The sequence below is a fragment of the Danaus plexippus genome, chromosome 10, assembly GCF_018135715.1.
Source record: "Danaus plexippus chromosome 10, MEX_DaPlex, whole genome shotgun sequence".
NCBI lineage: Eukaryota > Metazoa > Arthropoda > Insecta > Lepidoptera > Nymphalidae > Danaus > Danaus plexippus.
In genome coordinates this window covers 7902405-7920570 of record NC_083543.1, presented here as the reverse complement: position 1 = coordinate 7920570, position 18166 = coordinate 7902405, and the positions used below count along the sequence as shown (strand labels likewise).

The window sequence follows — 18166 nt, the reverse complement described above, 5'->3', positions numbered from 1 at the left end:
TCAAATAAGTTAAATTTTATTGCAATTATTCATATTTATGTATACTATCATAACATTGGCCTTCATCACTATTTAAAATAATTATGACTTTTGTGGAGATAAAAGATCCGGTACTACAAAAGAAATACAAATAAGATGCAATAGAAAATATGATAACATTTCAGTGCTCCAATTACTTCAACTATAAGTGACAATCTAGTCACAGTCTTCAGGATATATAGTCCGACAGTCCGCATCTCCGAGACCCAGTGCTGCGGCTTGTAGGGCTCCCGCGCCGCCCGACAGCGAAGCCCCACCACGAACCCAGGACACACCCGCACTGAATATGGAAGAAATAGTTATAAAACCACCCATTAACAGGCTTGCAAGCTAAAAATTGGCTTTAATTATACCTCTTCTACACACAGACAAGATTAGAAAGCTTCAAATATTTCGATAGCTTTGATCGTTTTGATCGTTAACTCGATACATTTAAAGGTGAGCTGATTTCTTCATTTAATATTATCAGAATCAACAACGATCAAACTTCCCATAAAACTTCTTTAAACAAACACTATAATACTTAGAATTGAGAATATAATACTATACTTACTACCACAGCGGCAGCCAATATTTGCTACCGTCGTTCATTTCTCTCACTTGCTTGTTTCCTAAGCATAATGTACGGTACAAACAACCAGGAGACTGCGGTTTGATAGCCATTAATGCGTATCGAGCAATACTATTCAGTTTTCTCATAGAATACTTCGTTTCCGCCTCTCGTTTAACTCTAAACACATCGTCAACGTTTACATTGTCCGTGTTATCAACCATTTGCATTATTTGCGGTTGAGGATGGTTCTGGAAACAGTTGATACTGGTTAAAAGTTTAAACCAAAAACTCACAGCAATGACGTACATCAAGATCATATATAATTCAATGAACTACGTTATTGTTTATTAAATAACGATTTTACATATCTCCTATGTTTGCATTTAATTGAATTTGTGTTGTTTCAGATCTACTAACAAATTTCTTAATTGTAACTTCAGTCGAAGCTAAATGAAACTAGTATTATTCGGATTTACTACGCGGATTTTATTATTTAAAAACTACATAATCCCGACGTTTCGGTTACTTTGCAGCAACCGTGATCACGGGCAGACGAGGTGTGATCTCATTCAGTCGAAGCTGTTAAATTTTATTTCATTCATAAATTAACACCGAATCGTGTCTCGTCCATTCTACACGACACTGGCAAAATATACTGTGTACGTCTTTGCACGGATGAAGACCATATTTAAAACGGCAACTTAGATTATGATTTCAGTTTATTATTATTATTTTGTAAATGTTTTTACGGCTCTGGATACGAGTCCTTTTGAGCCTGATTTCATTTTACTTGACGTATTGTTGCCATTATAAATTAATTTAATATTTTTCGAGATTGCAGGTTATACCTAAGTATATAAATATATATATTCAAATATAATACGATTTGTGTTTATTTACGTGTTTGCAGTATTCTAATGAGACGTGACTGATACTTAAATTTTGTGTCCGGTTTTATTTTTGACATTGTAATTATTGTTAGCGAAATATCTTTATTCTGGACTTTAATAATATTTTTTTTGATAGATTTAGAAAATAATATTTTTGAAGGATTATGTTATCTGTTTTTAATGTATGAATTTACATACCTCCATACTAAATCAACCTAAACACATCCCAATATGAAAAAAAAAAATCAGAGATAAATTATTAAACACAGACAAAAAAAATATATATAGGTTACCCAACAACGGAATCTCTACCTGAAAAACTCTAGTCCTAGATTTTTAATAACATACATATATCTACATAAGTAAATGTGTTATCGAAAAAATTTCGAAAGAATCGGGACACAAAAATCAAAATTAAACTAAAAAAGTTTTACATACCATAGTTATACACATTAAGACTTGCAAAATAAACATGCCGAAAGACAAAAATGCGATTCCAGTTAGAGATATGTCGAAAAGTTCAGCGATTCCCAAACCATGTGACTCTCTTTCCACTTCGTACTCCTCGTGGACGCCGTGTGGAGGATGATGATATAGAGGAGGCGGTGGAGGCTGCATTGAATACTCATACCCACCTACTGATTTTAACGAACAAAGTCAATTCTGAGTGTCAGTAGTCGAGGCCACCAACCACTGTATTCCGGTACAAACAAAAAACATTGAATTTTGAGAAACACTGGCTTAATATGATAGATTCAACAAACACTATTTATGATCATGATCTAAAAATACTATAACCTTTTTTCAAATATACAAACACTTCAGATTAGTATAGTACATTACATTCGTCTGAGATTTTCGTTACACTAACATCCTAACAAACGGCGAAGGTTTTAGAAACTATATAAAATAATGCCTAACTTATTGCTTTAAAACTCCAGATATAATAAAAATTTTAGTACTTTCAAGTTTAATCTTAAATTTAACCAGAATGAAAGACACGTCTCACCATGTTTGGATACGTCATACACCAGACCATCAGAGTCGCCGACACCCAGATCTGTTTCCCGCACTTCATAGCCACTTCTCTGCTGACCCTCAAACTGGGATGTGTTGACTGTTGCGTTGTACTGGCGATATAGATCATTGAATGCCATCACTCTTTAAAAAATAGTATAGATTTTAAATTAAAAATTATACTTAAAATTGTATGACATTCAGCATTCAGGTTTGTTATATTTTATGAAGCATTTTGAAGCGCTTCTTAGGATTCTTATTTAAGAACAGGAGCTTTGTATATTTATCTACGATTATCTTGTTAATTAATTGACGGATAATTTAAAAAATACCGCAAACTACCACTGAGGCAAACTAAATTCATCGTTAGAAAACTGTCTAATACGTAGATAAAGATTGCGATTAATTTAAAACTATTAATATTAATTACTATGTTCAGCGTAAGTTTTACAAAATATATTTTTTTCTATACTTATGCGACATAATATTTCTGCATCGGGTTCTACATATTTTTGGCGAAGAATTCGGAATATGCAAAATAAACGGAGCATTGAAATCGTTATCTTGTTATTTTTAGATTACTTTAGCATAGAACTCTTATTCTTTTTACTTCGCAAAAGGCCTCAGATCTAGATACAAATCATTCATATTTAAAAAAGAAGAGTTGTAATGTACAACAATTAGATAAAATCACTAAGGTTCTGTAGGTTCACCCTAATAATGCCTTAATAAATACATATTTGGAATACGTACTTGGCTAACCAATCCTGGTAGTTACCAGAACCGGGATCGTACAGCAGGTTACTCCTCATATCCTGTGATCGTTTAGAGAACACGCCCTTAAAAGGTTTCCCAACCCTATGCTGCAGTACGTTCTTACCCATTTCCTCCAAGATTTGTTCTGCTACGTAGTTTCTACATTGATATTCGTTCATCATTTTCCTTTAAAAAAAATCTGGTACTGAATACAAAAGAAAACAAACTTAAACTAGGTCAGAAAATATAAGATCTGTCCTTAAATAAAATTTTTTCCTATTGTGAAAGAGTACAAATACTTAATTGATATTAAGAGAAAGCAAATACATTTGAAATATAAATAGACTTTTTTAATTCATTAAATATTTTTTTTATTCCAATACGGAAATAAGTAACCTATACTCTTTTTTTATAGAATATAGCTTGCATGTATTTTCTTTTTGATTTTACGATATTTTCGTTTCTACGTTCTATTATTCTTTAAAATAAAATACATACCTGTGAAAATTTAAGGTAGAAAAGGCGGCGTCCACTGATCCGTTCACAGATGGTATCTGTTTTTCCGCCTTCGTTTTATCAACTTTATTAGATTGGTACTCATCAATGAAGAAATGCGTCGGCATAAAGTCATCGTTTAAAATATCGTTCACATTAAATTCCCCTTTGGAAATCACTCCATTTAACAAAAATGTAACACACAACAATTTTCTATACATTTTGTATGCTAGCATCAGACGGGACGGTTAGACGTCTTTTGAATGTTATTTTATCGAGATTACACGGGTTATAGAGCAGAAAATTCTTCAGCGTTGAGATAGTATCATTGTAACTGTTAACATGCTCTTAATATGACGATATTTTTGTTTTATTTTTTTACTTTTGAGGAACATATGACTTTTTTTTAAGTAAAAAAAAATTTACCTAATCAGCATGTAGATGCTTCGTCTTTATTTCTTACTAGCTGTTGCTAGCCGAATAAAAACTTTTCTCCATTTGAAGTCGGCAAAGAGTAGCTTAAGTTACTCATAACATTACCTACCTGAGAGTGAATACCCATCAAAATCGGTCCAGTCGTTCCGGAGATTAAACCAAACAAACAGACATGCAGACAAAAATTATAAAATGTAGTTTCAACATGTGTTTTTACTTTCATATGCGTTAACTGAAGAGATGTTTATTTGAATATAGTTTAATATATAATATAGTTATATATTGTTATATATAAGTAGGAATGACGATTTAATTCCTCCTTTGACAACCAAATAACTAAATGGATGATTTATTTATTATTATACATACATTATTTTTCTTACGTCCCTAACACAGGAATTTAACTAATTTAAATAAGTTTCAGTAAAAATGAATTTAAAAAAAAAAAAACATAAATTAAGTAAATAAAAGTTTGTGTGAAACGTAGGTACGTTTGTATGAATTGTCAGATGTTTGTTACGTACAGTTACCTGGCAAACGTGATGTATTTAAAGTAAAGATAGAATTAATGAACTTTAAATCACATCACAATTTCCTCATCGCCAAGCAAAAAAAAGAAACAAAAACTTCCGAAGTAGGTACCCGATATAAAAATAAAAATCTCAAATTCACCATCATAGTAATTCATTACAAGTTGGAATAACCCGCGAAATGTTGTTGTAAATCTATAATACGCCCTTAAGTGGCTCACCGGGAGGGATCCATTATAGAACAGAATATTACTAATGTTCGGATGTCACACCGAGGACGTTTGACGTGAGAACAAACACAGGCCCGCGGTTATAAAAAACCTTTTATCTATTACGAGAAGGGTCCGCGGGGCTAATGTAGAATTATTTAAATATTAGCATAAAGTGAGCTCAAACATTTATTATAAAATTTGTATTTTTATACCGCGATTAATATTATAATCAAGAGATACCAAATGTGATTAAATTTTACATTTGGAAGCTCATTCGTAATATAATTTTTACTATAAAGTATAAACAATACCTACTTAAAATCTATATAATTAAATAAGGAATAGGTATGTTTATTGTAAGTAATATAAATATGATGATTCTGTATGGAGAATAATTATACATTGATTAATTAGGACATATTAAAAATGATCCCAGTATAGTTTAGTTTTCCTTTGAGAAAATTAATGACCAGTGCCTATCCTTACCACATGTGTACATCGTTACACACACACGAAGCGTTTCTAGTGTTTTCTTTATACATCCTCTCACCTTATACACGTTGCAACTAATATAGGTATACCATTTAAAGTTGATAGTTTTCTGTTTTTCCTTAAAATAAAGTAGGTATAATATCTATGAACGTAATATGAATTAAAAAATTCTATTATTGTTATTACATATGCTTAGCACAAGTTCTCATAGTCACTCTACATTCGTAGTTTCCCGTTTCTCATTTAATAACCTACGTTAATACTATAATGTGGAAAGACGAAAGTAAGTCTATTAACGATCCGTATGTGGAGTTATGAGTGACGATGGGTAAGTATACATACGTACCTTAATTCCGAGTCAGTACTTGAAATTTAAAAAAAATACTTGTTCTAAATTTAAAATATAAATAAAGGTAAGTTAAATAAATATTCGTTACTGCTCATATTATTCAAAAGAAACAATAAAACTTCTGTAATGTACAACTCTTTTATTTAGTCTAAATATGTACGAATTAATACAAAGTAAAGTATCTTAAATTTAATATTAAAATCTGAAAAAATCTTCGTTACTGGATTCTGTTATATAATTATATAAAAAAAAGAATAATAATAACCGATCCTTCTAGAACTTAGAAAGTGACTAAAGATTTAGAATCCCATATAAATATATCCAAATTTCTTTATAACATTTACTCTATATTACTCGTATTTTGGTTATTTTTGAAAAAATTACTGAATTATACTTTTTTTTTGTTTCAAATAAGCTTTGGTGTTACTTTTACAGTAATGTCAAAATGTATGAAACTGTATAGCTATATGACCTTCGCTTTAAATTAAAAAAAAAAATTATAATTAGTGTATGTACCAATAAGATCATTTTTATATATTTTTTTAAATCCATGAATTAAAAATACATGCCACTAAAATCTATAATCAATTTTGGTTCTGAAACAATAATATCAGTTATTGAATTTCATATTAGAATCATTTTTTTGGATGAGAACTTTAAAACCTTTTTGCAAACATTTTCTTTGTGTAACAATAAAAATTTTCAAAGCAATCCTTGATATCAAGATACACTGTACTAAGATAACACTTTGTCTTTAAATACTATATACATGTTCAATAATAAACAAAATCACATACACAACTATAAACCAAGGAAATAAGACTATATAAAAAACTTGATTACACAATAAAAACCAAATCTAGTACAAATTTATGTGGAGAGCAGAACGTCCCAGTTGATTTCATTGTTATACACCTCTTGCTCCAGCCACAACTCATAGTTAGACTTGAATTCCTCGTCCAGCTCTATATTACTATCGAGAACACTATTTATATCTGTGTCCACCGGGGTGAGTTCAGTTTCCAGTTCACTGGCGTTTCCATACCGTCTCTGATTGAATCTCTCTACGCTTACTCTCAATGCACATTCTTCGTCCTGGAAATCCCATGGCCGAGCATCGACCTCGTTACCGAACGCCCAGTCATCGTTCAACCGATGCCGGACTTTGGAGTAAATGGCACTAATAGTCTTCATGTTCGTCTTCCTCCACTGTCGCCCCAAATATCTCGTTTGCATTTTGAGCAGCTTCAATACATAGAACTGCATGAGAGCGTGACGGACTTTGAGTGTACGTTTTAATATCGGAGCGCTCTTAAATACGACAAGCATCATGATTCTAGCGTTCTTCCACTTAGTGAGTTTGTTGAGAATTCGTAACAAGTTTATGCATGAGAACACGTTCCTCCACGAGTATGGTACTGACGAGTCTCCGATGTCCAAACAATCTCTCGTCAATTCCGGTTGCTCGCCGATAACACAAGCGGGGAAATCAAATATGGGTATTGAATTCTTAGCTCCTATATACGATAAGATGTTCTGGTTGAAGAATTTTAAAACGAGAGGCATGCAGTTAGAGAATACTAGATTCTGTGACATGAATTCAAATTGATATATATGATTTAATTTGAAATGTTTCAACAGAAGCAGCAGGATGGCGGTCACGGCTTTAACTATGATCTCTTTATGTCTATTAACATCTATACCCAGTTTGAGTGATTGTAGCACGGTCATTGGCATCTCTTCTGGCAACACGTCAGCCATTATATTCATGGAGTATGTTTTCGCCGTTGACGTGGGTGTGGCGGCTAAGAGAATTTTAAGTAGAGCGATTATATACTGTGGAAGGTTTGGCTGTACAGCTCTATATAATATCTCCGCTTCAGTTTCCTCAACTTCTTTTTCGCCTTTCGTGAGAGGGCTGCGGATAATCTCCAGCTCCCTCTCGGCCTGAACCTCAGCGAGGCTTGTGTATGTATGCTTTTTTAATATCTCGATTCCTTCATGTATAGGTTGTGGAAGGCCAGCAATGGTTTGTCTATCACCAGGCAGCGAGTAACCTACAAATTTCACTCTTACATTATCAAGAAATGTGTCTATGTCTTTTTGTCGGACTTTTGATCTCCAGGGCAGGCTTCTAGGGAGTGGTGGAGGGGGTGGGGGACTGTCTAATCTTTTTATATACATGTAGTATGGGCAGTTCTGGTTTGTGTTGGCATTCTGAACTCCCTCAGCTGACATTGACTGAAATTCCATAGAGTAATCTTCAGATCCGTTACTGGTTTCCTCTTTGTCTACGAAGATTTGTTCATCAGATTCATCAAGAGAAGTTTGTTTCATAAATGTCTGTCGCCTAAGAGCTCTTTCATTCTCTTTTAACTTCCTCTGCCCAGGATTCTGGTTTTCCAACATGTCAGCTGCACTCGGTGGTGGAGAACTTGAACGCATGCCCTTTATTATTTCAAGGGTATCTTCAGTACAAGGTGGTAAACCATACTTTTCACGCAATCTAGCTTTACGTTCTTTCAATTCTTTAGAACCACCAAGAAACACTAGTAATATCTTCCAGAGCAGTAAAAGCACTTTTTTCATAGGAAAATGGGGTGTAGTTCCAACACATAGCTGTGTTACCATACCCAAGAGCTTCACCGGCAGTAATTCTTCATTAAAAGGTGTTCCTATTTCTTCTTTGAAGTTTTTAACTAGATCTGAATACTCGGAATCTGGATTATCTTTTTCAGTTCGCATGTGTTCCGTAATGAGGTATAATACTGACAGTATCACTCTCAAGTTGGTTGAATCTACTAATGACTCTGCTAGCTTTCTAGATGCTACAGCTGCGTTACTTCTTACTATTTCCAAATTCAAAAGTTCAACGAATGCAGCAAATGTCCCCATTTCATAGAGTGTCATAATATTAATACGTGCCCAATGCGCCTGTTCAGCATCGGACTGCATTTCGGCCCAGCAGCCTTGTGCTAGGTAGAGTATACATCTCGTCGCTCGCATTCGTATCTCTGTAACTGCAACATCAAGATGCTCAAGTAGCTTCATCACTACAGTGCGTTGTTGTTGGTTCGAAAGTCTTTGCCAACTAGGAGGCAAGTTAAATTCCTCCATAATGTCCTCAAAAGCTTTAACGTTCAGTTGAAATTCAGGGTGTTCAGTGTAACTATAGAGTTCTGCAATTTCATTAGCTTGCGTATCACAATCATCATAAACGAAATCCAATTCAGGACTTTCCATGTCGTTCACACAGTCTCCTTCTTCCATGGGACGACGAACGTCAGGCAGCTTCGTGCCGCCACGACGACCGTTCCCGTTAGTGCCCATGTTAATAAAATTTGATTCCAAGCTAATTATTACATTTTAATCAAAACAAAATAGCTACATTCATGTAAAAGAATTATAGACATAAAAAATCTGAAATCCTATCGACTTTTGGCAGTTCCTTGTAACAGATTAAACAAGCATTATCTTTCGCATACATGTCGGACATTGTCAAAAATGTGGTTTTCTGCTTTTATTTTAAAAATATTTTTTTAGGAAAATTTAATAATAATTGTATAATTGAGTTATAGTAAAAGACCTATTGATTTTTTTATATATAATGATATTTACTTATATGCAGTTTTTTTTTAAGTTCATGAGTTATCTATGTACGTATCTGTGTGTAATATTGACCAAGGAGTAGGTAACAAATAGTGAATAGTTGAATACCTATTTATGTTTGTGGGTGTGTTGTATTCAGTTTTCTTAGTTTGAAGTAAATTTTTGGTGACAATTTGTTTATTTTTATTAAAAGAAATCCTGGTAAATATGTGTTACGTTGTTCGACTATAATTTATATCAACCAGTCTTTTTGACTTCTATACTATTATAGTGCATTTTTTGTCTCGGTAAAAAGGAAGCTGTCTATTAAACGTTCCAACTGTTTCTATAATGATAAACCTTATATCTTACGATCTATATTCAGTTTAGATTATAATTTATGATATGGCAGCCTTCTCAGTTCATCGTCCTGTAATATATTAAATACTAAATGTAACAGCTTTATCTTTTTATCAATTTATCATAGTTGGTGACGAACTAAAAATGTGTATGGACCAAATGGTAACTAAAAAGTTTTTATCGACTGAGTTTTTAAATAAATGTTCATATTTCAGCGTCATGGCGGAGTTAGCAGCCTTACTTCAAACAGACATACCTGAGGGGCGCAACCATCTCACAGACAGTCATACAAACCTCGAGAGAGTTGCAGAATACTGTGAAGCTAACTACTTTCAGTCCGAAAACAAGAGATTAGCTTTAGACAGTACCAAGAACTACACAACACAGTCGCTAGCAAGTGTTGCATATCAAATAAATACTCTCGCATATAATTTCTTGCAACTATTAGAGCTACAAACTATGCAGTTAGCTGAAATGGAAGGTCAGATGAACCACATTGCACAAACCGTAGCTATCCATAAAGAAAAAGTTGCAAGACGGGAGATAGGTGTTCTGACTGCTAATAAAGTCACCAATAGACAGTATAAAATTATTGCACCAGCCAATCCAGAGAAACCTATAAAGTATGTACGGAAGAGTATTGATTATACAGGTAAGTAATTTTAACTATATATTTAAAAAAAAAAAAATGTTAGAATTAAGTCAATTATTATCTAATATGAAATTTTACATAAGCATTAATAAAATGTTTATTAATATTGTACAATTCAGTCAATAGACATCCTGCTGAGTGAATTAATCATATGATTACAGATAATTAACAAATAACTTACTAAGATACTAAATCTATATACACTAACATTTAGTCTTACCTCCCATGGGGATGTTATCAATTTAGGCCAGTATTCAAACATGAATCACAAATTCCCCTTTATTTTATTACAGCTATTTGAATCATCACGCCTGAACAGATAACAGGTCCTATCAGAATATTTGAAATATTGGCTTATAGTTTGTTTAGCAATAAAACTATATTAAATTCGTCATGTATGTATTGTGCTAAATAGCAGGAATGAATGACAGAGACTAATATAATAAAATGGTCTACCTACATTACACTTGACACCATATTATTTAACAATACCGAGCAAGTATAACTAATACGTAACAGTTTGATGTGAGTTAATTTTGTTTATATTTCCAGCCTTGGATGATATCGGTCATGGTGCTCGTTGGAGTGGCTCGGGTGGGTCTGGTACACCTCGCGGTCGTCGCTCCGGGTCCGCTCCCAACCCTCTGCCTGCGCCAACAACCAAACCACCCACACCACCAGCTGTACGATCAACCAACGCAGCAAACACTGGAACACTAGGAAGGGGAACTCTGGGTATGGTTTCTTACAACACCTCAGAAGATTAACCAGACATAGGCAGAGGATTTTTAGTCTAGAATTATACAAAAATTAGACTTAAGGATATTTAGTAATTTATTAGCAGTATTTTCAATGTCACATAAATGTATGTATATAAGTGTGTAAGTCTTAATGTATATTTCCAGGCAAGTCTTCCCGCGAGTACCGCACGCCCCCGGCCGTCGCTCCCCCTCAGGTTCCTTCTCACTATGCGCCAAACTACCCCCGGGCTGCGCGACCCCCGGGATACTCCGCTCTCCCGGTGCAACCACAGGTACCATAGATTATAAACCGTAAACAACCACATAATCTACAAGTACCATGCAAGTTGTACTATAAGTTATGGTTACGTCACTTATAACAAAATATAATTTAAACGATTTAGATTGCTTCTTTAAAATACATGTGAAAATTTATTTATGCTATTTCGATGGAAGCCAAGAATGATGTACAATTTATTTGGAGTAGTAAAAGTAGTGAATTGTCACCAGGTGGGTATGGTGCACCCCAACCAGCATCAATCTCCATCCAACTATTCACAACAAGACCTACACTCCAGTATGCCACGTGAGTACAAAATTTAATGTCTCATATTGTTATGTATGCAATAAAACTATATTAAATTTGTCATGTGTGTGTGTGTGTGTGTATTGTGCTGAGTAGCGAGACTGAATGACAGAGAGTAATGTAATACAGTGCTCTTCTTGCAATACACTTGACTTCATATTATTTTTTAACAATACCAAGAAAATATAACTGTTTCTACAGCTTGTTTCGTTAATCGCTTAAAGTATTACAAAATACATAACAAAGATTTTTTTTAATATCATAAAATTAATTCATTTTGAACCTGTTATATTTACATTGTACATTGTTTCAGCTCCACCGAGCCCTTTGATTGGTTCAGACGGTGAAAACAGCCAACATTCCATGGTGCTGCCGGGACATGTGAGTCATTGATCAATGTCCTTCCACAAAATAATTTTATAACAATTACTTATATAAAATGTCACTCGAGTCTATTACCCTTGGCCTATAGAAAGACAATTATTCTAAATAACAATAAACAAAGACTGTCGAATATATTTAAATAGTTTAGCCCGCGACTTCGTCTGCGTTACCTACAATTACAAATGTGTAGCTGACCTAGCGAAGTCTATTCCTCTTTAAAGGCTGTAGATATAAAGATTTTTTATTTTATCAAGTCATTTTTTCGATCGCATGAAAAGTATTCTATAGCTTTTTCCTGGTTTTAAGCTAGCTCTCCACCAATTTTCAGCCAAACTCGTGCAGCCCTCTTGAGTTATAAATAGTGTAACTAACACGACTTCTATATATATAAAGATTTCATAATCAGTATCGTATTCAAAATATGCCTTTGAAGTTAATAACCTGTTTACATAAAGCTAAGCCCTGTCCCAGTCATTAATGTCCGTATGGTCCGCTAGAGGGCGTCATCGTCGTCGGCGTCGGGCTCCGCTCGCGGCGGGTCCGTGTCCCCGCCCCTGCCTCCGCCGCCGCTCGAGGACGAACTACACGACGCATTCGGAGCGAGACACATGCAGGTAATAATCTGATAATGTTCGAAGTACAGTTTCATACTTTTATTGTTCAGCGTTACTTCCAGTAATATCCTACAAAATGGCTCCAGCCAGTATTCAGTTTTCGAACACGAGTTTATACTTAATGTTGCCATTACAAAATTACAATGGTTCGGTTCGGTTCGGTTTTATAAAGAATAATGATCAGTCATAAAAATAATTGTAAGGATTATAGTACACTGTAATTATTACAGTACGGGTGGCGCCACTTGTATGTACCGTAGTCCAATAAGGCTGATATAGAATAGAAATTTTGATATGACTCCATGGAAGTCATTATACACATATTGTATATAAAAGGAAACTTTATTTTGGAAAAGACGTCGTATAATAGTTATAGTTTTAGTTGAATAATCTAATTATGATAAAACTCTTCTAGGCTAAAATGGGTGGCCAGTACTCGAGTGCTGTGCCGACCATAGTACCAGACGAGGAAGACCTCCCGGGGTGGGTCCCCAAGAATTATATTGAGAAAGGTAACTCGATATTAATTAATTTAAAATTCATGTTATAAGTGATGTGAATTTTGTTTTTTAACTACAAAAGTTCAGTTTACAACGATTACCACCCCTTAGAGACGCGTGCAGGCGCCAAACGTACTTATTCATGTTTTTTAATGTAAACTATGTTTTTGAAATAAAAGTATTCGTTTTTAAAATTAAAATGTTCAATACAGTGGTGGCGATATACGACTACTACGCGGACAAAGACGACGAGCTGTCGTTCCAGGAGAGTGCCGTCATCTACGTCCTGAAGAAGAACGACGACGGCTGGTGGGAGGGAGTCATGGACGGAGTCACCGGCCTCTTCCCCGGGAACTACGTCGAGCCATGCGTCTAGCGATCACACTATACAGCATGCACAGAGCGCTTTACGTTTACATTGTAGGAGACGTGTGTGCATCGCGGTTTAATATTATAGGATACGTGCTTGTACACCGTGCTTTATATATAGATTGTAGGATAAGTGTGTAGTACACAGTAGGATACATGGTGTACACCGCGCTTTACGTATACATACATTGTAGGATACGTGCTTGTACACTGCGCTTTACATGTACACAATAGGATCCGTGTGTGTACACCGCGCTTTACATATACATTGTAGGACACGTGCTTGTACACAATAGGATACGTGTGTGTACATCGCGGTTTAATATTAGAGGATGCGTGCTTGAAATATACAATGTACGAAACGAGCGTGTACACCGCGGCTTAATATATTACGTGGGATTAAGGATTCTAAATTCTTTTCTATATTTAAAATTTGTAGTCCGGTCAATTTAGACCAAAAAATGAGGGTGAAGTTACATAAAGTCCCAACAAGCTGAATTTCTGTGAAGTTGTTCAAAACATAATTATAAACAATGTCTCCAAGTTCCCCATCATTCCCGTTTAAGGAAAAAATTTTATTCAAGGTCAAACGTCAAAAAAATGAGTTTTTCGCGATTTTCAGCAAAACGGTAAGTTTTATCATAAAAGTACATCAGACAAAAATTGTAGATCATAAAATTATCTATAAAAAATGTATCAATACTTTTTTTCTTACGAGCCACCGTTTCTGAGATATAACGATTCAAAAAGTTATAAAAGTTGTTATCGTCATAATATGCATGAGTACGCCACGTATATATGTACATCTAGAGTTGTTATATTTTATATATATATATATATATATATATATATATATATATATATATTATATATTAAATGTTTAAATATTTTTCTATCGGTCATTGTAACTTATACTTACATCGATATGCATGTTTTGTTAAAAATACTAAAAATAAAAAACAAGTTCAATTAGCTTGTCTTCCTCCAACCTCAGTTGCTGCTCACCAACATCTTTTTCGAGTATATTACCAAGTTCAAGTGTGGCTTGGTAATCAGCTAGACCCTACAGACTGGGGTTGGAAGTTGGTCAACAATATATTAGAGCCAGTTCAAACTTTACTTCCACCTGCGCCGGAAAAACTGCTGAACACTATTTTTTGCAACTGCAAAAAGGGATGCAGTGCTAAATGTGGTTGCAAAAAAGTCGGACTGTTTTGTTCTTTGGCATGCACAAATTGTCAAGGCCGGTCGTGCTCTAATATTGAAACACAAACAATGGAGGATTCGTTTGACTCCGACGAAGTATCATGCGATACATCGCTATTGGCGCAATTTACTTGCATCCAAAATGAAGATGAAGAAGAAGCAGGAGGAGAAGAACAAGAAGAAGATCAAGAAGAAGAACAAGAATTCGAAACTTATGAATAAGACAAATAAACTTCAACACTTTTATTTAATTTACATCGCTTTTATCTTTAACAAACTTTGAAAATTTCCGTTATTTTGCAATAGTTTTACATTAAACAGGATCACAACTGATCCGTGGAGTAGGCGTACTGGGGAAACCACGTTAAAAAAAACGTGATAAGTACACTACCTCATAGGTGGCGTGGAAACGTGTGCATATTATGACTATAACAACTTTTATAACTTTTTGAATCGTTATAGCTCAGAAACGGTGGCTCGTAAGAAAAAAAGTATTGATACATTTTTTATAGATAATTTTATGATCTACAATTTTTGTCTGATGTACTTTTATGATAAAACTTACCGTTTTGCTGAAAATCGCGAAAAACTTATTTTTTTGACTTTTGACCTTGAATAAAATTTTTTCCTTAAACGGGAATGATGGGGAACTTGGAGATATTGTTTATAATTATGTTTTAAACAACTTCACAGAAATTCAGCTTGTTGGGACTTTATGTAACTTCGAATGTCTAAATTGACCGGACTATTGTTGCATATAATAACTTAGTGATAACGACAGCCTCCGGGTCAACAACTTATCGCAATTACCTTAAAAAATAATAAACCTCTTTAATTCATCAACGGATAAATGTATTTCAATTTTCCGGACTTCATTTTTACTGTTTAAACCGGGGGTCCCCAAACTTGTTTGGTCTACTGTCCACTCTGAGAATAATTTATTTTCACCGCCCCATTTTTTCACATACTGAAAATCAAGTGTAACTTATCACCTATGAGGTTAAAAAACACCACGAAGCTTCCTGTTTTTATCTAATGTCTATTTATTATGACATTGAATAAATAGCATATTGTTATTCGTTGTTATAGTTTCCTCAGGAATGACTGTAGGCGCATTTTTTTTTTTCTAATATAATAAATTAATATTATAGTAAAGTTGAATGAAACCTTAGAGTGCAAAATAAATGGCTGGAATAATGAGAATGGACGACACAGAGTTTATTAATTCCGCACGTATAAAGTATTTTATAGATCGAAGCGGAATTGTGAGAAAAAATATTTGTGGTAATGGTTTTAAACCGATATGTATTATAGTTTGTGACAGCCGTTTGAAAAACATTTTCGTCATTCAATCACACTGGTTCAGATTATTAGAGAAAATATATGTTGGAATCTTTACCTCTTTGTGTTGAAAGTGAAGTATGTACCTCGTTACTACTTAATATTCTTGACAGCTGCATACATATATGAAGTCACATATTATTTCTATGACCGCATACAAAAACCTGACTCATAGTTTTAAACAAAAAAAAGATCACTTCTGTGTGTGTGTGTGTGTGTGTGTGTGTGCGCCAGGAGGGTCCTGTATTAGACTGAAGCTTGTAGGATGGAGGTTTCTATTATTTCGTCAAAGTTAAATTTCCTAATGTATCTAACAGTATGATAATTAATAAGTATATTCCCTTATATAACTTGTTTATTTTTTTTTGTTTTAGCTTTATTATGAATTACTGCATTATATGTAGGGAAAGCGGAGCTGAAAGTGCCGTTTTGACCAATATTTCTTTGTTCGATCGAAAAAATCGGTTGTGCCTTGTGCCGTTGATAATGCGAGGTGTTTTAGATAACTGAAAATTAATTTCAAATGTAAGATTTGAATTTGATATTTGTTCTTTTTACTGTAAACCAACCTTGTTAGTACATAGTAGGTATTGCAATAAAAAAATTAGACTTTAAGAAATCAAAACTAGCTATTCCCTGTTCTTAGGACGAAGCATTTTTCTCTGGAGAGTCTGTAAGAACAGGTGTCTTTCTTTTACGTCCTTCATTATGTCCAATTGAGCAGGTTCTTTGGGCAGTAGTCTAATTAACTCTAGTGAGAAAATTGGGAGAGAACTTGAAAGATTTTATAAGGTGAAGATGTAAAAATTGTAAGCTCAGTGGTTTTTCGTCGTCTGTTGCTGCCAGATTATCTTAAAGGAGGTAAAGGCTGTAACTCCTTTGGCAAAAATATATTCTAATAGATGTAGAGACGAACTATTGAATAAACCAGACTCAGTATTGGCGCTCCTGCTTGTGGGTTAGCTGGGTGATGTCCACCGCGCTGAGATGTTTCGCGTATGTGAGTTGTATCTATTCAGACGGACAGCACCGAGAGGAGCAGTTTTGATCAGCAGTGTATTTTCCCATTTTGGCGGAATAAATGTCCTACTTGCACGTTAGTGCAAGGTTAGGTAAGTTAGGTGTTAACCTATTACACAAGTAATCGTTGATCCACGTTCTGCTGACGCTACAGCTCCGATTTATATTTTGTCTTCGAGTGATAGTATCCGGAATGTGTGATATCACCACTGATATGCCAGTTTCGTCCATGTCATGTACATTTGTTGCAAGATACTAGATTTTGTTAAGAGAGCTCTCCAATAAGCAAAAAAATTCGTTTACATTTTCTTGGTTGAATCCTTTCATTCTAGTGATTTACGTGTCCGTTGGACGGCGAGAGCATAGGGGAGTATGTTGCTTGAGGAATAACCTAAACCGTTTTCTTCCCGAATATTCGTTGTGTTGTTAGTTTATTTTTTCCTTCTAGCTGGTATGCCATAGAATTTATGGCATAGATGTGATGGCCCTGCGTGTAAGACCAAATACAATTTTTTTCAATCCCTCCAATACAATCACACAAAAATAATCAAATAATTCCTTTATCTTAACTCTTATGAAGTCTTAGAGTTTTAAATTTAGGACGATATTTTTAAAAGCGAGTAGCCACGGACATAAGTAATTATGATGGACAAATTAAAGAAACTTGTCTATACGAAAATATTACCTTACGTAACGATCGTATATCTAACTCTTTCTGCTATCCAGATTTACCCGGCGGCACTTTCAACCCCGCTCTCCCCAACATCTTCATTGTCAATGTATTCCTTATTAGTGTATTTCTAGTAGTTTTTTTTAGTAATTATAAATATCTCCTTTCCTAAACTAGTAGCAATAATAGTAGTAGCTAATAGTATTTAATTTTAAAATGTGAATATCTGATATAATCTGATGACTGTATAGTTTCATTAAATAAATTGTTAGAAATATATTTTAATTTCAATTTGAAACAAAAATGGTTCCGTCTAGAGATAGTGAGTATAGTTATTTGTTCCTTGCTAAGCCAATTTACTTAGTTAT

General features: G+C 34.2%; 3 protein-coding genes across 4 annotated transcripts; 1 reads left to right on the top strand and 2 right to left on the bottom strand.

Moving 5' to 3' along the window:
- Positions 1-64: 64 nt before the first annotated feature.
- LOC116767009 (uncharacterized) lies at positions 65-3990 on the bottom strand. The gene is made up of 6 exons (XM_061521664.1): positions 3754-3990; positions 3253-3441; positions 2492-2643; positions 1921-2120; positions 593-840; positions 65-319 (listed from the first exon to the last, which is right to left on the bottom strand). The coding sequence occupies exons 1-6, from the start codon at positions 3984-3986 to the stop codon at positions 196-198; spliced, it is 1146 nt and encodes a 381-aa protein (XP_061377648.1). The 5' UTR covers positions 3987-3990; the 3' UTR covers positions 65-195.
- A 1897-nt stretch (positions 3991-5887) lies between these two features.
- On the bottom strand, positions 5888-9226 carry LOC116766746 (striatin-interacting protein 1). Its single transcript, XM_032656830.2, has one exon. It carries the CDS (start codon positions 9096-9098, stop codon positions 6639-6641), a length of 2460 nt encoding a protein of 819 aa, XP_032512721.1. The 5' UTR covers positions 9099-9226; the 3' UTR covers positions 5888-6638.
- Positions 9227-9439: 213 nt separating this feature from the next.
- Positions 9440-18075, top strand: LOC116767008 (abl interactor 2). 2 transcript variants are annotated; one of them, XM_061521699.1, is made up of 9 exons: positions 9440-9578; positions 9932-10368; positions 10921-11103; positions 11274-11401; positions 11619-11694; positions 12008-12075; positions 12576-12692; positions 13108-13204; positions 13405-18075. In XM_061521699.1, the coding sequence occupies exons 2-9, from the start codon at positions 9936-9938 to the stop codon at positions 13566-13568; spliced, it is 1266 nt and encodes a 421-aa protein (XP_061377683.1). In that variant the 5' UTR covers positions 9440-9578; positions 9932-9935; the 3' UTR covers positions 13569-18075. The 2 variants fall into 2 exon arrangements, with proteins under 2 accessions (XP_061377683.1, XP_061377684.1); XM_061521700.1 differs by lacking the exon at positions 9440-9578 and adding an exon at positions 9790-9809.
- Positions 18076-18166: the final 91 nt, after the last annotated feature.